We start from the raw sequence: 24,562 nt of genomic DNA, 5'->3' as shown, positions 1-24,562 counted from the left end.
CATTGAGTGTTCCCTTCCTTCCACCATCAGGCCTTCCAAGAGGTGCGTCCCCTTCCCGGGTGGACTTCCACCCCAACAGTGATGCCTTACTTTGAGCTTGCCACCTTGGTTCTGTGCCCTCCCTAGATTCCCTAGTAGCCAGTGCTATGATCTCAGTCCTATTATTCTCAGGGCAGACTCTTTTTGGGTGTAATTTTTGTCTGTTCTGCCACCATTAGGGCTGTTGTCCCTATTTTCCCGCTAGGCTGCCTGGCTGTGATCCAGAGAGGGCTCTGGAATGGGCTGTCGGTTTAGAGTACTCATGTCCCTTCATATGTGTAGATTGAGGATTGCAGTGTTCCCCGTCCCTTAGCTATGTTTTAGTCGTGGGTTTTGGTTGGTTTAGTTGTCTTCCATATGGATTTTAGAGGATGCGAGGAGAGATTTCAATTTAAGTGACTGCCATTATCCCAAGGAACCCAGAAGTCTACTTTCCTATTTTTTTTACATCGGACCTTTACAAAGGCTATGTAAAATTAAATAAGATAGCACTGTTGAATCACCATTATAGTTTCTGACAGAAATGATTATTCTCAAAAAGGTAAGTTTATTTTTTAAAGATAAATTATGTTTGTGATTGAAGAAAGATAAAATGGACAGTGTTAATGGTAGTCTGCCTGTTTCTTGGATCAGAAAAGGATTGTTGAGCTCTAAAAGGTATGCTGGTTGTTGAGATGTTTTCATTGAATGGAAAGTTTTAGTAAAGGGAATATCAGAGAGACAGAATAAATGGGACATAGCATCATTCCCTATATGTGTCAGCTCTGACAACAAACCAAGGGACGATGTTGATACCTATCAGTACTCATTATACAGACAACTACATATTGTTGAAAGCTACTTATAGAACTTTGAATGATGACTGTAAAGTTGTGTAACTTAGAATGTTTAGGTATTACTTGGAGGTGTGTGTTTTTGCTGGTGGTTGAATTTTTTCTGTTGCTGAAGCACATGTGGCAAGTGGATACCAGGCAGTACTGGGGGTGCTGTCTCTGCAGGTGACCAGCACAGCAGAGGCTGCTGGGGGCTATGTTCACAGCACATGCCACACAGGCTTCCTCAGGTAGCCTTTTTCTTGCCTGTTTACTTAAGCTGATTTGTTTATCGCAAAGGAAAGTAGAGTCACTGTGCACTGTTCTTTATAATGATTTGCCTCAGCTGAAGGCAGTTTAGTTTGACAAAAAAGATGGGTGATTGATCAAGTTAGGCCAGACATTGTCCTAAAGGAAACACTTCTCCTGTAGCAAAAGACTGCTTGATCTGTCTCAGTGCTCCTTTTTTACCTTTGACCAGGTACCAGCTGGAAGATGAGTCTGCCCATTTGGATGAAATGCCACTGATGATGTCTGAAGAAGGCTTTGAGAATGATGAAAGTGACTACCACACGTTACCGCGGGCTAGGATGATGCAAAGAAAAAGAGGACTGGAATGGCTCGTCTGTGGTGGATGGAAATGCCTCTGTACTAGGTTTGTTAACTATTACCACCTGATTTCCTTATGCACTAAGGTTATTTATAAGTTTAGCTTCTAATGTACTTGTTAATATGCTAATACATATTAATATAAATACTAAAGAAGATACTCTCTAAATGACATCATGGAAAGTATTAATAACATTTGTCAAAACCAAACAATTCTAATCTAAAAGGAAGGGAAAGCCAAATTAATTATTTTATGAGAAGTTTTAATGGTTAAAAGCTGGAGAAAATTAGTGATTTTGTAAATTAGTGCATGGTAGAATTAATTCTGGTCACTGTATTAACATTTGTAAATGGTGTTCCTTTCCCATCCAAGAAGATAGATATGGACCTATAAAATGCAATTTAATAACGCTGTAGTTATGTGTATTATTCATCTTTAATGCTTTGACTTGGAATAAAATTCTTCTGTTAATTTAACCAACAAAGACAAGAACGCACGTTGCGAACACGTTGCCTGGTGGTTTAGATAAGCTGGTGCTGAGATAAATGGGTGTGATTCACCTCTGACAGTCTGGTATGTGAAAGCACATTACACCTCCAAGGCCCCTTGCTGTTGAGTCTGCTGCACAATCCAGGGGCAGGCAGGAAGAGACCACGGCTGAGTGATGCCTCATGACTTAAGCAGAGGGGGTCAGAAAATTACAGCTGTTACAGTCTTTCTGTTGTTCAGGGTTTGTAGTCAATATCTTTATTGCTGTTATGAATTTATTTCCTTTTGTTCATAAAAGGAAGGTAAATACTTTAGAAAAATATCTTGTCTTCATCCTTTTCATTTTGCCATTAGAAATTTGCAAAAGCGATGTTTTACCACTTGTTTGATTTCTGCGTCAGCTTGTGAGTTCAAAGTGTGTTTCATGGACTCTCAGGAATTCTGAGGAAACCGAATTCTGGAGAATTGCCTCAGAAACTGGCAACATAGCAGAGGGACAGGAGGAAGGCTGGAGGAATTAGGGTTTATCATCCCTGTTTGGCTTCACTCAAAGCGTCCCTGTCTTCATCTTATTTGTATGTTGTAAACTTTCATGTGAAGAAAGAATTTTATGGATAAATAATGTTTTAAAAATTGCTGACTTGTGACACTAATTAGACGAGATTGGGTGTGTTCAGGGTGGTATGGCCATAGATCTTGTGATACTAATTAATAATAAGTGTCTAGGTCTTATTTTAAAACTTTTCTAGGTTAAATAGCCAATATTCTAGTATTCTGGGGTGTGCTTTGTAAGTCTATATTTAATTATAGAGTTAATTTATTTCATGATACAGGACTACAGATTCGTTTTGTCAGGTGTAATGGTTTGTGTTTTCAAGCGATTTATCTGTTTTCAAATTTATATTGGCATAAAGTTATTTATAATTGCTTCCTGTGATCTGTCTAATGTATGAGATTGATAGTGATGTTACCTTTTTAAAATTCCTGATAGCAGTAATTTGCCTTTCCTTTTTAACATTAATCTTGATAGGAGATTATCAGTTTAATTATTTTTAAAAAGCCAAACTTTTGGTGGTGTCTTCTCCTTTGTCTGTTTTCTTTTACTTTTAAACTTTTATCTTCAAATAAATTGAGATTTATAGAAAAGTTACCAGTATAGTACATAGAATTCCTGTATATCCTTTACTCGAGTTCACCAATTTTTAAAATTTTGCCACATTTTATCATTCTTTCTATATCTAACAATTATTTCCTGTGATCTGTCTAATGTATGAGATTGATAGTGATGTTACCTTTTTAAAATTCCTGATAGCAGTAATTTGCCTTTCCTTTTTAACATTAATCTTGATAGGAGATTATCAGTTTAATTATTTTTAAAAAGCCAAACTTTTGGTGGTGTCTTCTCCTTTGTCTGTTTTCTTTTACTTTTAAACTTTTATCTTCAAATAAATTGAGATTTATAGAAAAGTTACCAGTATAGTACATAGAATTCCTGTATATCCTTTACTCGAGTTCACCAATTTTTAAAATTTTGCCACATTTTATCATTCTTTCTATATCTAACAATTATTTTTCTGAGTCATTTTAGGACTAGGTGGATTGCTTCGTTCCTCTTTACATCTTAATTCTTTAGTGTGTATTTCTTAAGAATGTACCGTGTGTGCTTATAGTTCTCTGTTGTTTTATTACATGTGCAAATTTGTGTAAGCACCACTGCAATCAGGATACAGACCATTCTGTCACCACAGAGATCTCTCTTCTGCTGTTCTTTGTGGTCAAATTTAATCCCTTCCCCACCATTCCTAGCTCTGGCGATCATGAATCGGTTCATCTCTATAATTTTAATTTTGAGAATGTTATATAATTTAAATCACTCAATCTATGATTTTTTGAGGTTGGCCTATTTCAGCCCCTGAGGTCCATCCAAGTTGTTGTATATCACTAGTTAATTTCTTTTTGTTGCTGACTAGTGTTCCATGACATGGATGCACCACAGTTTGTTTAATTATTCACCTGCTATAGGACATTTAGGTTGTTTCAAGTTTTTGATTATTATAAGTAAGGCTGCTGTGAACAATTGTATACAGGTTTTTTGGTGTGTGTGGACATAAGTTCTCATTTTTCTAGAATAAATGCCCAGAAGTGTGATGGCTAGGTTAAGCAGTAATTGTATATTTAGTTTTTTAATAAACTGCCAAACTATTTCTCAGAGTGGCTGTACAATTTTACATTTGTACCAGTAGTGTATGAAACATCGTTTCTCATCAACTTTGCCAACATTTGGTGTTGTCACTATTTTTAATTTTATGTTCTAATAGGTGTGTAGTAGTAGATCCTTGTACACTTAATTTGCATTTACCTAATGACTGGTAAGGTTGAACATCTTTTATTTAAGAAATTTATTTTTTTAATTGAAAAGTATTGATTGTACACATTTATGGGGTACAGAGTTATATTTTAATAGATGTATATAATGTGTAATGATCAATTCAGGGTAGTTAGCAAATTCATCAGGGCAGTAATTTATCATTTCTTTGTGATGACAACATTTGAGCTCCTCTATTCTAGCCATTTGAGGACATACAATAAATTATCGTTAATTACAGATTAGCACTAGTAATACCACTAGAATTTGTTTTTCCTAGCTAGTGGTAATTTTGTGTCCATTAACCAACTTCTCACTATCTGCCCTCCCCATTCCCTTCCCAGCCTCTATTAACCACAGTTGTACTGTCTACTTCTAAAAGTTCAACTTATTATTTTTTTTTAGCTCCCACATAAGAGTGAGAACATGCAGTCAGTATCTATCTTTCTCTGCCTCACTTATTTCACTTAATATAATGTCTTCCAGGCTCATCCATATTGTCACAAATGACAGGATTTCATTCTTTATCATAGCTGAGTAGTATTCTGTTGTGTATATATATCACAATTTCTTTATCTATTCATCTGTCAGTGGACACCTAGATTAATTCCATATCTTGGCCATTGTGAATAGTACTGCAGTAAACATGGGGGTGCAGATATTTCTTTGGTATGCTAATTTTCTTTCCTTTGGATAAATACCCAGCAGTGGGATTGCTGGATCACATGGTGGTTCTATTTTCAGCTTTTTGAGGAAGCTCCATATAGTTTTCCATAATGGCTGTACTAATTTACGTTTCCACCAACAGTGTATAAGAGTTCCCCTTTCTCACATCCTCACCAGCATTTGTACTTTTTATCTAATAGTAGTAATAGACATTAACAGAGGTGTTGGAGTGTTTCCCCTATGCTTTCTTCTAGACGTTTTATAGTTTCTGGTCTTACATTTAAGACTTTAATCCACTGTGAGTTGATTTTGGTATGTGGTAAGAGATTGAAGTCTAGTTTCTTTCTTCTCCGTGTAGATATCCAGTATTCCCAGCACCATTTATTGAAAAGTCTGTTCTTTTCCCAGTGTATGTTCTTTGTGCCTTTGTTAAACATCAGTTAGTTGAAGATGTGTGGATTTTTGGGGGGGTTCTCTATTCTGTTCCATTGGTCCATATGTCTGTTTTTATGCCAGTACCATGCTAATTTGATTACTATGTCTTTGTAGTGTAATTTGAAGTCAAGTGGTGTAATATCTCCAGCTTTGCTCTTTTCGCTCATGATTGCTTTGGTTATTCATGGTCTTTTGTGGTACCATATGAATTTTAGGATTGTTTTTTCTGTTTCTGTGAAGAATGTCATTGGCATTTTTATAGGGATTAAATTGAATCTTCAGATTGCCTTGGGCAGTATGGTCATTTTGAAAATGTTAATTCTTAAAATTCATGAACATGGGATGTTTTTCCATTTTTTGTGTGTGCGCTCTTTAATTTCTTTCATCAGTATTTTGTAGTTTTCATTATAAAGATCTTTCACCTCCTTGGTCAAATTATATTCCTAGGAATTTTATTTTTTTGGTAGCTCTTGTAAACGGGATTGCTTTCTTGATTTCTTTTTCAGCTAGCTGTTGGTGTATAGAAAAGCTACTGATTTTTGTGTGTTGATTTTTTATCCTGCAACTTTACTGAATTTGTTTATTAGTTCCAAGAGTTTTTTGGTGCAATCTTTAGGTTTTCCTATATATAAAATTATATCATCTGCAAATAGGGACAATTTGACTTCATCTTTTCCAATTTGGATGCTCTTTGTTTCTTTCTCTTGCCTAATTGCTCTGGCTCAAACTTCCAGTACTATGTTAAATAGGAGTGGGGATAGTGGGCATCTGTGTCTTGTCCCTTTTGTTAGAGGAAAAGTTTTCAAATTTTCCCCATTCAGGATGATGTTAGCTGTGGGTTTGTCATGTATGGCTTTTATTGTGTTGAGGTATTTTCTTTCTATACCTAATTTGTTGAGGATTTTTATCATGAAGAATGTTGAATTTTATTAAATGCTTTTTCTGCATCTATTATGATTATGTGTTTTTTGTCCTTCATTTTGTTGATGTGGTGTATCACATTTATTGATTTGCACATACTGAACCATCCTTGCATCCCTGAGGTAAATCTCACTTGATCATGGTATATAATCTTTTCGATCTGCTGTTGAATTCAGTTTGCTGTTTTTCATTGAGAATTTTTACATCTGTGTCAGTCAGGGAAATTGGCCTGTAATTTTCTTTTTTTTTTTTGTTGTGTTCTTGTCTGATTTTGATATCAGGGTGATGCTGACCTTGTAGAATAAGTTTCTCAGAATATTTGGTTTTATGGAATAGTTTGAGAAGATTTCATATTAATTCTTGTTTAAAAGTTTGGTAGAATTTGGGCCGGCCCGGTGGTGCACTGGATAGTGCGCCGCTTGGGAAGCGTGGTGGCGCTCCCGTCCGAGGGTTCGGATCCCACATACAGACCGGCTCCCGCTCACTGGCTGAGCGAGGTGCGGGAGCAACACCGAGGCTTGCAATCCCGTTGCCGGTCCCCGGTCCGGTACGGGGGCAACACTGAGGGTTGCAATCCGTTGCCGGACACAGAAAAAAGACAAAAAAAAAAAAAAGTTTGGTAGAATTCAATAGAGAGGCCATTCTGTCCAATGCTTTTCTTTGTTGGAAGACGTTTTATTACTAATAGAATCTCTTTACTCATTATTCAGGTTCAGGTTTTCTATTTTTTCTTGGTTCAGTCTTTTCCTATAGATGTGTTCTATAGCGACAGTTGGGTAGGGTGTTTTAGGTCTGGTTCTGGGTGAATGCAGTAGCAGGTCTCCATGTGCTTTCTTCAGTTGTATTCAGTGTAGGAGTTATCTGTGAGTGCTTCTGTGGCCTAGGTACTGGGATGCTTGGCGATACCAGGCTGGGTTGCTGGGGTCGTGAATGAGGTCTCAGGCTCTTTGGAGAAGCATTAGGCTGCTCTGAAGCTCCTCAGTTGGACTGGTGACTCAGGAGAGGCTTACTGGTGACCTGGCTAGGATGATACTGGGATGCTCTGCAGCTCATCAGCTTTAATGGGTGACCTTGGCCAAGACTGTTGGGGCCATGGCCAGGACCCTGGACTTTGAGGGAGATGATGAGGCTCTCAACAACTCCTTAGATAAGGTGGGCCACTCTGGGTTTGGTTGCTAGGGATTTGAGCTGTGCCCTGCACCCACAAATGAGGTGCTGGCATACTCTGTTGTTTCTCGGCTGGAGTGAGCCACTCTAGTCAAGGCTCCTATGGTTGTGGATGGGCCCCTATGCCCCTAAGAGAGATGCTGGGGCACTCTATAGCTCCTCAGGTGGACCGGGCCACTCTTTTCAAGGTTGCTGGTGTAGTGGGTGGGACCCTGTATCCCCAAGAGAAATTCTGGGGTGCTCTGTAGCTCTACTATTCAAGTGGGCTGCTCTCTGCGAGATTGCTGAGGTTGTAGGTGGTACCCTGCATCCTCAAGAGAAATGCTGGGTCACTCACTCTACAGCTCCTTAGCTGGAGTGGTGCACCCAATACAAGGTAGCTGAGGTTGTGGGGGGCCCTTGTGCTCCCTAGAGAGACACTGGGTCGCTCTGCAGCTATTCAGCTATAGTGGGCCACCCCACACAAGGTTGCTACTGTTGTGTTCAGGTCCCTGTGCCTCCAGGAGAGTTTCTGGGTCACTATGAATTTTCCCAGCTGGGATGGGTGGCTTTGCGCAGGCTCACTAGAGCTACAGATGGGACTCTGTGCCCCAGAGAGAGGCGTGTGGGTGCTTCATAGTTTCCCAGCTGGAGTTTGGGTCTCTTGGGTAGGTTTGGTGGTGCCACAGCCGGACTTTGTGCTGCTGGGAGAGATGTACGGGCATGCCACTGTGTTTGCAGAGGTCCTGATTGATTGGCTGTCTGGATCCAAAAAGTGTGAGCACTGGCTCCCTCTCTCCTGGGGGTGGCCTTCACACTGTGCTGTACGCACTGTTCCCAGGGGCGCAGGCATTGTGTGGGATCAGGTGGGTGCTGGAGTCTCAGTGTGCTTAGGGTACCTCAGAGCTGTGGAGATGCCAGGGCTGTTGGGCATTGCATGTTTTGGAAGTGGTATATATCCATACTAGTAGCAGTACCATATCAGTACTGTACCCATCAAGTAGTTGCCAAGAACTATGGACTTTTAATGTTATCAGTCTTATTATAGTGCTAAATACATTATTGTATTAAGTTTTTGTTTTTTTACAAAATTTAGTTTTACCAAATGCAACATGACAGCCAAATTTTGGATTTTACTTGTAATATACTCCTTTCTTAAGGAAAATATTAAGGATGTTTGAAAATGTAGATGTTAGCAAAAACACCCATGTTTGAGCGACATTGAAAAAGGTCAATAAAATATTGTGGATGTATTTATGAAGTCTTTATCTTAATAAATTGTGATCACGTGGGTCTAGCCAAATCATCTTGGCAGGATTTAATTAGTCTGTGTGGCATTAATGAACGTCTTATTGCCATAGGGAGTGAGTAGTAACTTTAGATACTATCACACTCTTCTTGTTCAGTAGGCATCGCAACACCGAGAAATTGTCATGGAAGTTAAAAACTGTACATTAGAGAGCCAAATTGTATATTTAGCATCTAGATTGGTCTTATTTTTATTTCTTATACATTTTCATCTTTGAGTGCGTGCTACTTTTTTTATTTCCAAAATACCAGGCATTATAAAATTCAGTATTCCTAAATTATTAAGATGATGGTTCAAAGAGTAGAAGATATAAAAGTTAGTGTAATTGCAGAAGGAAGATGTTAGTTAATATTGCAATACAGGTAGGTTGTAACTAATATTAATGAGTTGTAAACCTTTCAATGTATTTTTATTTGTAGATCCTGTGGGTAGTAACGTTTATTTTGAAATTACTGTTTTTAACTTCAGGGCCTGAGTAGGCCTTAACATTTTCATAGCTAGAGACCTGCTTTCTCATTTTTATTTTATTATTTAGCAAAAATTCCAACTTTGCCACTTTGAAAAAAAATTTCCTGCAATCTGTCATTTAAAACTTTGATTTTCTTTCAGGTGAGTGAATACACCTTCCTGGAAGTTGTTGTGAGGCACATTGATAATGTGTAGTTCTCTGATCTGGATTGATGTCTTTCTCACAAGATTTACATTTCACTTGTTATCAGAAATCACTTTGTTTCTAGGACAGTGGAGCCTCTGAATGATATTTCCATGTGAAGCAAGGGGGCGCATCAAATGCGAGGATTCATTCTTATTCTAAACGGCCTCCTGTGCGCTGTCAGTTAACCCACACAACATTGGGGTGCAGAGCAGGAGAAAGTGCTCATCTGTTAAGAAGACGTGAGCACTGTGTTGCTTTTGACTTGTAACCAAAGGTGTCTGTTGGATATAGTTATTGTGTAGTGTAAGTTATTTAGTCATGGTTAGTTAAAATTTTAGAAGACAGGATCTTGATAGATAAAATTGCTTTATTAATATTAGAGTATTACTTTGATTATAGAGACATTTGTGAAAAGCTGTGATTCTAAAACATTTTAAGAAAAAGTATAATTTGTACACTATTGGACTTGACAGTGTAAAGCAATTTATATGTAAGTGGGAAAGTGTTTTTCTGAATAACAATAATTTAGAAAATATTCAGCATACATAGAAATCTTATTAAGTAAAGCTCCTAGTTATTTTCTTCCAAGGACTTCTCTTTGATTCGCCTTCTTGTTTTTCAGTATTTGTCAATGTTTCTGTCACACTATTTTCCCCTCAAAAATTTCCCATAATCTTATTTTCCTCCTTAGCTCTACAACTCAATAAGGCTTATACATACTTCTATCTTTACAAGTGTTTTCTTTATCTTTGGGATTTATATCTTTTGCTCTTAGCATTTATGTCACCCGATTTCCCCTTCTGATAGCATTTTCTGTCTGCATAATCTAATGGCAAGCTAATCCAATGGCAAGCAAGTCCAGTGGAGCCCCAGGCTTTTCAAACCTCAAGCCTATTGTAAGTGTCTTCCTTCAGTTCTGTGAAGCAGCATGTGATTTGATAGTGGATCCCTAACGACTCCTTGATTCTGTCTGTACACAATAAATAATTAGTAATAACACTTTTGTTTAATAGGTGTTAGTAGCAAAGTGGTATGAATAACTTACAATTATATCTTGAAAGTCTAGAAACTTACATTTATTTATAAAGGGTTATAGAGAAAAAAATGAATAAATGTTGAATATATATGTTTTTAGCTGTTGGTATTTTATTTAGTGTTCATGTAGTGAGACTGATGTCAGTGAGACATTAGTTCAAGTAGTTGCTGACAGTGGTGTTGATGTTAATGTTTCATTTCTAGCTGCTGTCGACAGCGCTCATGTTAGAGAGACAGTGGTTTTGCATTTATGGTATCTTTTGTCTGTAGGAGAGTACGTTGATATCAGATAAACACTGTAAACTTCCCATTTCCTAAATTTTATGTGTATTTTTGCGAGTACTTAGCTTTGTCAATCCCCTATTTTATCTTAGATTTGTCTGGCTTTTGTATATTAAAACATCAGACTAGATAATTATGTGTTGCAGAACAAAAATTTGTATCTGAACACATTCCTGAGGAATTTTTGCAGTACTGAAAATGTGGAAGAGAAGTGTGTATTTCACCTGTGGCACCTGCTCATAGTGCGTTTTGTGCTTACCAGTGCTGTTCCATAGCTCACTACAATGATGGGAATAGTCTAGCTCTGTGATGTCCAATATGGTAGCCACTGGCCAAGGTAGCTGGAGCTCTTGAACTGTGGCTAGTGTGACTGAGGAACTAGATTTTAAATTTTATTTAATCAAAACTAAAATAGCCACATGTGGCCAGTGGATACTCTGTTGGCCAGTACAGGGTTGGATACTCCTTGTTGTAAGGGTGGTGACTTTTGGAATGGGGTATGGGAGGCAGAAGCATGGCAGCAGCATGGCAGCAGAGCTTGTGGAAGACTGACTCTGTGGAAGGCTTTTGTGCTGGGGGTTTGGGACTTTGCAGACAAGGAAACAGGACTCAGACCAGGCAGCTTCCCAAAGCCACTGGCTGGCAATTGCCTCCAAAACCATGACTTTAAAGACCATGTCTTTTCCACTGAGTTTTGTCACCTGCTCATTTATTTCAGTCATTTATTGAGTGGCCACTGTGCGATGTACATGGCTGAAGAAAGGCAGTTTACCAAAATGAGTAGCAGTTGGCCTCGGACTGATATTAATACGGTGGGATGGACATGCTGTATTGATGAGGGGGTTGAGATCCAGACTGTGTTTTCAACCTGCCATTAGCTGGTTGTTTAGTCTCAGAAGAGTCACTTGCATGCCTGCCTGCCTGCCTCCAGTTTTCTCATGCGTAATATGTGAGAATTTAGCATCTGCACAGTGTAGTTGCATCGTTCGAGATGATGATTAAGTCTCAAGTTTAAGAAAGAATCCCCTCATAGCATAACTGTAAGATTTTCATAACATGGGAGTACATGTTGTGACCAGATAGAAGACTGATAATTTAGAGCTGCTGCTGGGAAGAGCTAGGGCAGGAGTACTCAGCTGGCTGGGAGAATAGTGAATTGGGGTAGAGGAGAGTATTGATTACATAGAATGCATGGGTACAGCAAGGTGGGGGCCTCCAGGTGAAGGAGCCTAGTGAGGGATCGGACTGTGCAGTGAAAGCAACACTAAGGTGAGAAACAGCTATCCGAAGCTTATTATATTCTATTTGAAGCTTTATTTAATTTTTGTTGCAAGCATAAACAAGATAAAATATTGTCAACATTTTATTGAAATCTTCTTGACAGTTCTCCTTTCTCCACCACCTCACAACAGTAATTGTGAGAATACTTAATTTTTACCATCTTAAATCCCTTTGAATAATATCCTGATTAGAACTGTTAGGGGGCCGGCCCCGTGGCACACTCGGGAGAGCAGTGGCGCTCCCGCCGCGGGTTCGGATCCTATATAGAGATGGCCGGTGCGCTCACTGGCTCAGCACAGTGTGGGCGACACCAAGCCAAGGGTTGCGATCCCTTTACCGCACACACACACACACACACACACACACACACACACACACACACACTGCGCGCGCATGCGCGCGCGCGTATTGTTAGGGACTTAAAAGTATGCTTTTCATGTGGAGGTGTTTGTATTTATTGTTTAAAAACTGATAATGGGCAGTGCTAAGAAATTTCTGTTCTGGCAGAGTTGGGTCTTTCTTTGCTCCAGTTGAAGCCAAAGGGTGGCAGTAATGATGCTGGAGCTGGCCTGTGTGGCTGTCCCCTTGGCATTGCATCAGGGAAGCTTCTCAAGGCAGCTGTGCTTGGCAGTCCTGCGGTACTGTGACATGTGCCCACACCGTGAGGGTCAGGCAGCTCTGAAGCCTCCCTCTATCCTTGCAGTGTGACCTTCTGAGCACAGCCAAGAGTTAGGCGGGTGTTCAGTGGGGATGGTACTGACTTCAGTTTACACACACACACATTCCTTCATGTGGAGTGTGTTGGGAAAATAGAACAGTTTGGTCAGGACCCTTGCCTTGGTCCGGTTGGGTGTGGTTCAGCACATCCTTTGTAAGCAAATTGTGTGTGTGTGTAGAGTTAGTGCTCATGCATGCCAATGTATCTTTTTAGTTTTGTTGCTATTCTTGTGTTCTTGAGAGTTTGTGAAGCAGGCTGGCTGGCGGTTGATTGCCTCAGCCGGTGGCCACCACTGCACAAGCAACCATGCTCTCTCCAACCTATAGCTCCAAGGACCTGTTTGGCCAGTTACCTAGCTCATAGAACTGCATGTGGAAAGTCTGGTGACCCAGCCTGGTGTGTGTGGGGTCTGGTGACCCAGCCTGGTGTATGAAAGGTTTGTGACCCAGTCTGTGAATGAGCTTGAGGGGTCTGTGAGCTCCAGACCCAGCCCTAGCCTGACAATTGGCCCAGTCAGTGCAGGATTACTGGCAGGTAAAAGAGCCTGACAACTGGCGTGGTCATGTAGCTTTACAGTTGGCATCATGAACAGGATAAAAAGCTTTACAGTTGGCCCAGTTGGCAGTATTACGGGCAGGTAAAAGAGTGTAACAATTGGCAACATCAGCAGGATTCCAACATTAGCCATAGTGCCACAAGTTCTACCGTGGGAGATTTATAAAGTGATGTGTCTAAGTTTCTAATGTTTGTAAAGTGACTTCTAACGAGTGACGTCAGTTTGACTGGAGTAAAAGGATAGCACCCCAGCATGGCGGACACAGTGATTCTGAGATGTGAGTTCAGATACATCAGCCACATTTTAAATCATACCTTCTATACTGTCATTTGCATGGAAAATTTTACCTTAACTTTTAAGCTGTGTTACAAAAGTGAAGTTAAGAATTTCTGACATACACAGCTGGCTTGCTCTTCTAGTGTTGAATACATTTAGAAGATGAGATTTAACAACTTCCCTTAATAAACCATTCTGAGTCTTTCTTTACATATTGGAAATTTGAGTTAAACCAAATTTTTGATATTGAAGTTTCAGTTCATAATCATTTTGTGCTTAATAGTAATGAATTTGATACCTTTTCATCATTTTCTGTGGTATTTTAAGAAAAGTTATTCTGTTGGAAACTTTATACTCTCTACCCCAAAATAATGGTTTAGATGGCCAGGAAGGAGAAGAGTTTCTTCTTCTGGAAGCCTGACACTACTGGAACAGGGTAAATTTAGAATTAAAATATTTATTGCACAGGTGAAGATAGCTTTGTAGAAATACAATCAATCTTTTATTATTATTAGAACATCGTGTTAAACATTAGTATCCTTTTTAAAAACCGAATTGAGCCATAAGTCTTAATATTGTATTAGTTAATGCTACTGGAAAAGTCATTTTTTAAGAGTGGAAAGAAGTGATTACTTCAGAAAAGAAAGAGAGCCACATCCTGAATTAATTAGTATCTAAGGACATTTATCATCACATCAGAGTATTGACTGCTTCCAAATATTAATGGTTTTATTTTGCCAATAAGAGTGTCTAAACAGGGAAGATAATTTCCCTGGGGTTCTAGAAGTCACTGTACATTTAAACAAGATTATATTTTTATGTCAAATTTAAATTTGTATAACTGACCTTTTTTTTTTTTTCCTTTTTGTCTTTTTTTTACTGACCGGTAACGGGATCGCAACCCTCGGTGTCACGCCCGCACTGGGGACCGGCAACGGGATCACAACCTTCGGTGTTGCGCCCGCACCGCGCTCAGCCAGTGAGCGGGAACCGGTCTCCACATGGGATCCGAACCCTCGGCGGGAGTGCCGCCGTGCTCCCAAGCGGCGCACTCTCCAGTGCGCCACCGGGCCGGCCCATAACTGACCTATTTTAAGAAAAATCCCACAAATTAGCCATAGGTCTGCTATTAATGTCTTAAATACAGAAACAATTAATATTGGCTCAAAATATGTAGAATTAGTTTAAACTTTAAAAAAAACATACACAATGTGTATCTTTTGTTTGATGCAGTTGCTGTGATTGGCTGATGAATATCTGTCAAACGAAGAAAGAACTGAAAGCTCGCACAGTATGGCTCGGGTGTCCTGAAAAGTGTGAAGAAAAACATCCCAGGAATTCTATAAAGAATCAAAAATACAATATATTCACCTTCATACCTGGGGTAAGATCATTATGTTCTTGAAGGTGGGCTCTGTGTCAGAGCGTGCTGGCTTCACTTGTGTTATGAAGAAGCCTGTTGAAACTCTTATTTAGCTATTAATTATGTCATTTACAAGTCAGTGCCTTTGCTTTTGAACTGTCCATGTTTCAAATAATTGCCAAGTAATTCATACACTTTTTTTTTTCTTTTTCTGACCGGTAAGGGGATCGCAACCCTTGGTACAGTGTGGTCTGTACCACGCTCAGTGAGCGCACCAGCCATCCCTTATATAGGATCCGAACCCGCGGCCTTGGCGCTACCAGCACCGCACTCTCCCTAGTGAGCCACAGGTCCGGCCCTAATTCACACACATTTTTAATGGCTACATCATAGAGTTCAACTCAAGGAAATTTACAATTTGGTTATTGTCTTCAGTTCTTGATAAATGTCATATTTATATTATTGTAGAATTATAATACTGTAGAAATAATGAAGTAAAGCTAAGTGAAATTATTAGAAAATAAGTCATAAATTTTGTTTGGCTAGGAATTTGGAGGGAAAAGTAGAATGTAATGTGTAAAGCCTGCTAAGGAATTTGACAAAGAAAGTAAAACAATTTTTATGTAAAAATGACAAAGTAACAAAAGATCTATAATATAAGTATTTATACATAGATGTCAGGCCTTGTTATATTGTTATATTATTAGTTGTTTTTAATTAGTCATTATGCTAAATTTAAATACTGACATTTAAATATTTTATTACATTTTATGTTAGTGATATTTCTGGCTTAAATTATAAAACCAAGTTTACATGTGTTCAGAATTGCTGAGTATATTTTACTTTTTGTATGTTTTTCCCCTATCTCCCTTTTTTTTTTGGCACCTGGCTGATATGCGGATCCAAACCCATGCTCTAACCAACTGAGCTAACCTTCCAGCCCAAATTTCCTATCTTAATAGACATATTTATTTATCTTTCTAAAGGCAAAGGGATCTGGTACTGATTATATTTCTGTGTCAAAGTTTTGTCATGTTCTAGGTACTAGCTCTTATTTTGCAAGAAATACTCTTGATTCCATGCAATGAGGGCTGCTTTATCTTGTATATTCTAATTTAAATAATAGTGCTGACTTTTTATTGGGCATTGATCCTCCTATCCCCCATCCATTCATTGGTTAGCAAATGCTTGATATTTATGTGTTGCTTTATTAAAGCACACAAAACTAATGGCTTCGTTATTAAAAGACTGATATTTTGTCAGTTCAATAAAATGTAGGCTGTCTTTCGGACTGATAAATATCATCATCTTTATTGAATGAAGCCACTGTTTTCTCCTTAGGTTTAAATTATTAAGTACTCACAGATTGCCCAGTCATATACGTTTTCCTAAAGGTCACCAAGTTCCTTTGGTAGATGGCAAAGTATTGATTACAGTGGCTTACAGCCAACAGTGCAGCTTAACTTTGGTCAAAGTAACTCACACAGCCTGCCCAGACTGGTTGTATCCTGAAAATACCTGTTGATGTGTGTGAAGTAATTACCATGTGTATCATGTTTTTCTTAGACTGTCTCTGAAGTCAGTCTTTTCATCCGAAGTGTAGTATTTTAGAAACATCTGGTAACTACGCAGCAGGAATTCTCTTCCACTTTTAGCACAAATGCAATTTCTGAGCTACTAATAGATATATTTGTGCTAACCGAGATTTTAAAGGAATCATTGAAGAAAACGAGAGCTTTCTTTCCTGCTGATATTAATTTATGAAACAATTCAAAACAGTTTTGGATAGCAGTTGAACATGATCATGAATGTAAACATGTTATTGGTGTAACTGATTTTTTATTCACACTCGTAGCTGTATGACGATGCAGAAAGCTAAAAACTGTTGTTCCAGACTCTTTAAGTCAAGAATAGGTACTTGCCGCTGCCCTGCTCTTGTTCAGATTTCCAAATCTTCCATGTTGTGTAAAAGAATCCAGGTTCGGATCCCCGTACCAACCAGCTGCCAAAAAGAAAAAAAAAGGCATCCAGAGAGGTTGTGATTTGGAAGTTGCAGGTTTGTAAGTTTGATCTTGAGGCATTTGTAAATAGAGGTCTATTAATATACTCGATCTTGGGTTTTCTTCCTTAAAGATAATTCTATTTGAATTAAAAACAAAAACAAAACACTTCAGTCTTGACATTCCTAAAATTTTATCGAATGGTGAAATTTATTTTACATTTGAAAATATTGTTAAAGGTCAACTACCAAAGACTATAAAGAATATGTAGGCAGTTGTCTTCGTGAAAATGGGTGTGTGATTTACATACTTTTATATTCTATCATTTTTTGTTTTGAGGGAAGTAAATACAGGGAGACTAAGGTAGTTTGTCTCCTGAGGTCGCACCTGTGCATGTTTGGCTTTTTCACTTGGTCTTTGTAAAGCTACCCGATGTCCGCGTTAAAAAAAATGGCTATTAAATATTTTTTTTTTTTTACCATTTCAAAGATATAAGGTTCATATGACTACTGCATCGTTAATATTTTCTGAGTTGTTGTCAAGATACACATTTGTGTATTTACTGACTTGCTAACATTGGGAATGTTTTGCTATCTCATTTACTTTGATGTGCATGTAAAATTTATAGATGAGTGCAGAAAACTGAACATTTCATATAAGAAAAGTAAAAAACTTCTAGAGGACACTTTTAACATAGTTAAAGTTCTAATTATCTTTTCTTTTTTAGTTTATTTTAAGTAAAATTTTGGGGTAACCTTATCTTTCTTTATATGTGGTATAGCTATTGGAAAGCCACTGTTTGATGGAAGTGTGGTTATGTGTTGTGTTGATTTTAAATGAGATATTCAAATTTTCATTTGAGGGATTGTGTTAATTTTCTCTTTTCCTTTTTAGGTGCTGTATGAACAATTCAAGTTTTTCTTGAATCTCTATTTTCTGGTAGTATCCTGCTCGCAGTTTGTACCAGCATTGAAAATAGGCTATCTCTACACCTACTGGGCTCCTCTGGTAAAAGAAAAGACTTTTAAAATTAAGTTAAATTATTAAATATTTAGAATATAGTTTTAAGAGTTGAGACTGTTGAAAGAAACTGACCAGATTTTTAAACACAGTATCATTGCTGTGTATCATTGAACTTCTGTTAAAAGATTTTACTGAGTTCTGTGGCTTCCGTTCTTTTGCTCCCTGTAGGAAATGTATCAGTAGTGCGCTGCCTGCAGGGCTGCGGGGACCTGTGGGCCTCCTCAGCTGGAGAAGTTGCAGTGTGCCATTGCTGGTGCAGAGGGTCATCCTGGCACAGTTCTTTCCTGTGCTGATGTAGCTTCTGGGAATGATGCTGGGGGTGGTGGGGTCTGTTCAGTTACTCTCTTGACACCCCAACCTCTGTTCTGAATGTGAGATTATAATTGCTGTGTATCTCTTAATAATTTTACTTATGTATGTATCACTGAAACAATATACAATCTTTCTTTACATGCTTTAGAAAATTTTATGAAGGTTGTCTTACTTTGTGTGTCCTATTGCAGCATGCTCTTTTGGCTTACCTTTGGTTTAGAAAATTGATCCATGTTGGCACATATGTACATCTACTTCATTCATTTTTCACTTCTCTGAAGTATTCCATTTTATGAATATATCACAACTGATTTGTCTTTTCTCTTCAGAAAGGAAACTTCTAGGTTGTTTCTTATTTTTAGCTATTACAAACTTTGCTGTAATGAGCTATTTGATTGTTGATGGTTCCTTACGATTCCTTATGCACATGTGCGAAGGCTTCTATCAGTTGTATACTCCCTGGAAGTCTCATTTAAAGAGTGCTGCTGATTTCTTCCATGTAATAATAAAAGCACTATAGCATTATAGAAATTTAAGAGCACAGAGAAAATACTTGGTAATACTAAAAACATGACCATATTTATGATTTTAATGTTTCTATTTCTAGCCCCTTTTTTCGATTCGTAGCTTTACACAATTTTATTTACCACTTAAATATTATTTGCATTCTGGATTAAAATTTATTTTAACTTAAAAAATGATAGTCTGAGAACACAGATTCTTAAAAATCTAAAGGAAAATCCTCTGTATTTTGCTTTTTGCCTTTTGTTCTTATCAACTCTGATTTAAGTACCTTTTAAAGAAAATGTCCTTTAGATGGATTTTTCATGAAGAATTTTATTTGATCTGTTTATAAAATTGATTATCTTGGCCATACCTGAAGCGAAGTGTGAGTGTGTATATTCACCAAGACAATAAAACATTTCTGTACTTTATTTTCATACAAGTACTCATGTCCAGTTCTAGCTTCAATTTTAAGTTCCTTAGTTTGAATTTTCAGCCTTAGGTTTTTTGAAGTACATTATCATTTTTTGACATGTAAGAATTAACTTTAATTGTGTTTAGATAAGTATCTCAGGAAGAAACAACTTCAGTATCATATGAATTGTGTCTTAAGTGTTACAAAGAGAAGTGAAAAGCCCTTTCTTTCGAGTTAAGTAATGCTGAATGTTGCCTCTGACACACATAGATAAGTTCTCTTCTATCCTGGGTATTATACTGTTAGATCTCAGAAATAATCTACTTTTTAAAATGATTTTCTTTCGTTCCTTGGTTTGGCAGCAGCCACAATTGATGACTTCTCTCAGATAACAGATGGTGAATATTGTTAGTATGCATGCTGTATGCTTCCACTGTTTGTATGCACTTTAACCTTTGATTCAGCAAAAATCTTAGAAAGCTGATGTGCACATTAGGCTCACCTTCAAATCCAAAAAGCTGCCTTTTAGGGTATATTGGTTCTTTGATCCAGGCTCACTTCAGAAAATTTTTAAAAACTTTGAAAATCCATAAACATTAAATAAAGAAGATCTTTTTATTAATCTAAGCATAGTTGAAGAACCTTTAACATATCTAAATCTAAAGAAACTTCTTTAAAGAAAACTATTTAAAAGAATGCAAATTCTAGATTACATATGTGTATCTGTTTTAACCAAAGGAAATGTTCTTCAGCAAAGATCTCTTTGTAAGCCCTTGAGTTTTTGCTCTTTCTGTAACAATTTTAACCCCATTATGCCCAGGACCTGTCATAGCATGTGATCTTTAAGTACATTGACATTTTTGGCATCTTTCTTTTTGCTTGCTCTCTAAGGTTCTGTGAGGTTGTTAAACAAGAAGGTATCAGTTAAAATTGGGATGTTTTTGAAAACAGTGATAGCTTACTTAATAATCTTTCCTTTTCCATTACTCCCAGCAATATTATTTATTAGCTTTAGCTCTGAACTAATTTGTCATATTTTCCAATATAACAGAAGAATAACTGGAAATAAAATGATTTCATTACATTATCATGTCAGAATGGAGATTACCTTTTGTGTTGTTCGGCTTTCAAAACAGGTCTTCGAGGCAAAGCTTGTGTCATCAGAGTAACAAAACAGATTGTAATGCTTCTATCAAAATTAATAAGAAGGAGTAGATAAATCCATGTGGAAGGTTTTTTAGATAAAGGGAAATCTGGCTGTGTTGATTTTTAACACTGTATCTTCTGTATAATATATCTTCCTGTTACTTCATTGATACATAACTAGGAACCAGGTAGACTGTATGGCGAGGAATCCATCTATGTGGACTCTGATTTTCAGTCTGATTTTAAAACCCTTCCTTCTTTCCATTCTTTTTTGTGATTGTCTGCACTAGCGGTATGGGTGAAGTATGAGAAGGAAAGGCAAAACTAGCTGCAGTGTACTTTGGGGCCCTGCCGTCCAGAGAAAACCACTGTTAGTGAGCTGTGTGGCCTTGGCAGAGTTACTGACTCGTTTTGTAACTCGGTTTCCTTATCTGTAAATTAGAGGTAGAAGTACATGTGTCATAAGGTTTTTGTGGCATTTAAAAGAGGTCGCTTATTTAAGATACCTGGAAAAGTGTACGGCATGTGATAAACCATGAAAGGTAACTGATAATATACCAGTGGAATTTTTTCTCTTATTAAAAAAATTTATTTTGTTTTGGCATTTGGTCCACATGGCTGTTTGGAGAAATAGGAGAAAGGCAGTCAACTGGCCAAATGAGACGCCCCTGCTGTTCAGTCTGACTAACAGGCTCATGCACAGATTCTGCATTTCCATGACGACAGCATTTCACTGTGGCCTTTTTTGTTTCCAGTTTTGATTTATTTATTTATTTTATTTATTTATTTATTTTTAAATTTTTTTTTCCTTTTTGTCTTTTTTCGTGTCCGGCAACGGATCGCAACCCTCAGTGTCGCGCCCGTACCGGACCGGGACCGGCAACGGGATCGCAACCCTCGGCTTTTCGCCCGCACCTCGCTCAGCCAGTGAGCGGGAACCAGTCTGTATGTGGGATCCAAACCCTCGGCGGGAGCGCCGCCGTGCTCCCAAGCGGCGCACTGTAGCAGTGTGCCACCAGGCCGGCCCAGTTTTGATTTTTTTTAGGGAGCAGGACTGTAACTTAAGTCTCCGACTTGGTTGGTACTATAGTTATGGGAAGACCCAACTACTCCTGCCATGAGACTTGCTTATCCAAATCTTCTATAAATCACCAATTTTTTAGGTTCCAACTAGGAACTCAGAAAATCTAAACCCATAAAGCAGATGCCCAGTTACATAGACTCTGGTGGTTTAGAAGGAAATAGTGGCATTGACTTCCCTTTCCTTCAGTCTACTTTATGTTCTTAGTCTGGCCATAGGGTATGTTCTCAGAGTAGATATGCTGGAGACAGATGTGATGGTGGTGACACCTCTTGGCTGTTGCTGACCCTACACATCTGTTATTTATTCAGATAAACCTTAGATTTGGAATGTGTTGTAAAGCAGTTTTGCCTGTGACCAGGGTTCTGTTTCCTCTTAAGAGTGTATCACTCTTGTTTTCAGAAGTTGAGATGCTTTTCATTCCATCTTTTCTAATATTACTCCATTAGAAGAGGGAGCTGATTTTCACTTGACGCTTTGAGTTCTTAGAAGCACTAGGAAATAGCATATTCTTGTGGTTCATAATTACTTAATGAATTCAGAGTTAAATTTTGCTGTCTTTAAGCTGTAGTCTAAAGGGGTGAACATTAGAGTCAGGTGGAGAGTGTAAGTAACATATATGTCTGGGGCCTGTTCCCTGGAAATGAGAGGTACTGGTACACATGTCAGGTAGAGCCTGAGCAAATCGGTGTTGAGAAAAATCTTCCCAGGTGAGTACAATGTGGTCACCTGATTAAAAACCATTTCTTTAAAATACTGACTACAATATGTAAACAAAATATGCTTGGCAATTGCCCTTATTCTCTTGTCTCCCAAGATGAATCAGTTGTAAATAGGATGTTAATAAATTACTTCTACATCATGAACATGAGGCTTTAACAGTAAAAATTCGCCTACATGGGAAGGGCTGGAGAAGTGTATTTTCTGGATTCAAACATGTAATTTTTTCATGTTACCAAAGTTGAGCTTTGACTTACAATGTGTACATTTTCTTCCCATCCAAAACTATTACTAAAATAATAATAATGTGTCTTAAAACCAGTGGCATCTTTGAATCAAGGAAATATAGTGTTTCTTTATGAGTTTACCGTGAATTTCTTATTTGTGTACATTCAGGTTATTTCTAGTTACTCATATTTATGTTGGGATCCTGGATTTTTTTCCTTTAGGGTAAGTTTTGAGAAGTGAAACTGCTTGGTTAAATATGTGTAAATTTTAAGGCTTTTGATAATACCAAATTTCTAAAGGCTTTTTGGGGGGCTGTCCGCTGCTTTGGCTTCTCGTATTTATTCTTATCTTTGCTAACTTTAATTCTAATAAAATAATGAGTTATATTCAAGTTCTTTTTTTGTCTCTAAACAGGTTCTTTGATAACCACTTTTACTTCATTGCTGCTTTGTCACGGCAAAGTTATTAGCATTGGAGAAGCTGGCCATAATTCCCTATAGTGTATTCTTCATTCTGTTACAGAGACATTTGATTATAATATAAAGATCTCTTCTGCTCTTAAAACTTTGTACTTCCCGCACCAACATCCCTCTTACTGGTAAAATACCGAATGCTTTCCCTCAGTATGAGGAATGAGGATGTCTCCTCCAACCACTTCTATTCAACATTATGTCGAAGGTAGTATGAGTAGGGCAGGTAGGCAAGAAAAAGAAATAAAAGGCATCTAGATGGCCAGGAAGAAGAGAGGCTCTCTCTCTGTTCACAGACAGCATGATCTTGTGTACAGGAAAACCTAAGGAATCCACACACACACAAATATTGGAACTAAAAAATGAGTTAGCAAGATTGCAGGATACAGGATAAGTATACAAAAATGATTTGTATTTCTATACGCTGGCAGTGACCATCCAAAAATGAAATTAGGGTAGCAATTCCATTTATAATAGTATCAAAAAGAAAAAAATACATAGGAATAAATTTAGCTAAAGTGAAAGATTACTGAAAACTACAAAACATTTTTGAAAAAAATTAAAGATGATCTGAGTAAATAGAAAGTCATCACATGTTCATGAGTTGAAAAACTTAGTATTGTTAAGATGGCAGTACTCTCCACCTTCGTCTGCAGATTCAACCCAATCCCAGCTGGTTTGTTTTGCAAAAATTGACAAGCTGATCTTAAAATTGATAGGAAAATGCAAGGGACCCAGAGTAGCTGATGCATCCTAGAAAAGGAGATCAGAGTAGGAGGACTCACACCTCCTCATTTCAAAACTTACTACAAACTACAGTAATCAAGACAGTGTGCTACTGACGTATGGACAGGTATGTAGATCAATGGAATATGATTGAGAGTCCAAAAATAAATCTTTACATTTACGACAAATGGATTTTTAGCAAGGGCATTGTATTATTCCATTTTGTGTTGGTATAACAGAATACCTGAGACTGGGTAATTTATAAAGAACAGAGGTTTATTTGGATGATGATGGGACAGCTGCATCTGTTGCAAGCCTCAGACTGCCTCTACTCATGGTGGAAAGTGGCAGGCCGCTAAGCAGATCATGTGGTGAGAGAGAGAGAGAGAGAGAGATTCATGAGGGATCCACCCCCCATGACCCAAACTGCTTCCAACATTGCCAAGTTGGAGACCAGATTTTGACATGAGCTTTGGGGAGACAACGCTAAGCAGATCATGTGGTGAGAGAGAGAGAGAGAGAGAGATTCATGAGGGATCCACCCCCATGACCCAAACTGCTTCCAACATTGCCAAGTTGGAGACCAGATTTTGACATGAGCTTTGGGGAGACAACATATCCAAACTCTGTCAGGCAGCAAGACAGTTCCACGGAGAAAGAGTAGTTTTTTCCAGAAATGATTCTGGGTGTGTCACGGGAGCTCCAAATCTGAAGGGCACTCACTTAGTGTTCTCCTGTTCCAAAGAAACTCATCCAATATTGCCGTAGGTAGAGACATTGGTTTATTAGACTTAGGGAGGTGGTGGCCAGTCAGCTAGAAATCCACCCTCCCATGGGGTACATACAACAGTTATATAGTGAATAGATCAAAGTAGAGCTGTAAATCATTTGCATGCTTATGTGCCCCTCACCAGACTCAGATCTTGCAGGAGATCTGGCTGAGTAGATAAGTTGACCCCTCCTGGCAACAGAATAGTTA

General features: G+C 38.1%; 1 protein-coding gene across 1 annotated transcript in view; it reads left to right on the top strand.

Moving 5' to 3' along the window:
* Nucleotides 1-1,047: 1,047 nt before the first annotated feature.
* The window catches only part of LOC103591333 (probable phospholipid-transporting ATPase IIB), a gene marked incomplete at its 3' end in the record, with an annotated part of 237,759 nt that continues 214,244 nt past the window's right edge, over nucleotides 1,048-24,562 (top strand). Inside the window, exons 1-3 of the mRNA XM_008573772.1 lie at nucleotides 1,048-1,506; nucleotides 14,829-14,979; nucleotides 17,853-17,966. Of these exons, the coding sequence (XP_008571994.1) occupies nucleotides 1,370-1,506; nucleotides 14,829-14,979; nucleotides 17,853-17,966 (402 nt within the window). The remainder of the gene's footprint in view (nucleotides 1,507-14,828; nucleotides 14,980-17,852; nucleotides 17,967-24,562) is intronic.

Source organism: Galeopterus variegatus, unplaced genomic scaffold (assembly GCF_000696425.1).
Source record: "Galeopterus variegatus unplaced genomic scaffold, G_variegatus-3.0.2 Scaffold962, whole genome shotgun sequence".
Taxonomy (NCBI): Eukaryota; Metazoa; Chordata; class Mammalia; order Dermoptera; family Cynocephalidae; genus Galeopterus; species Galeopterus variegatus.
This window is presented reverse-complemented; position numbering and strand designations above follow the sequence as displayed.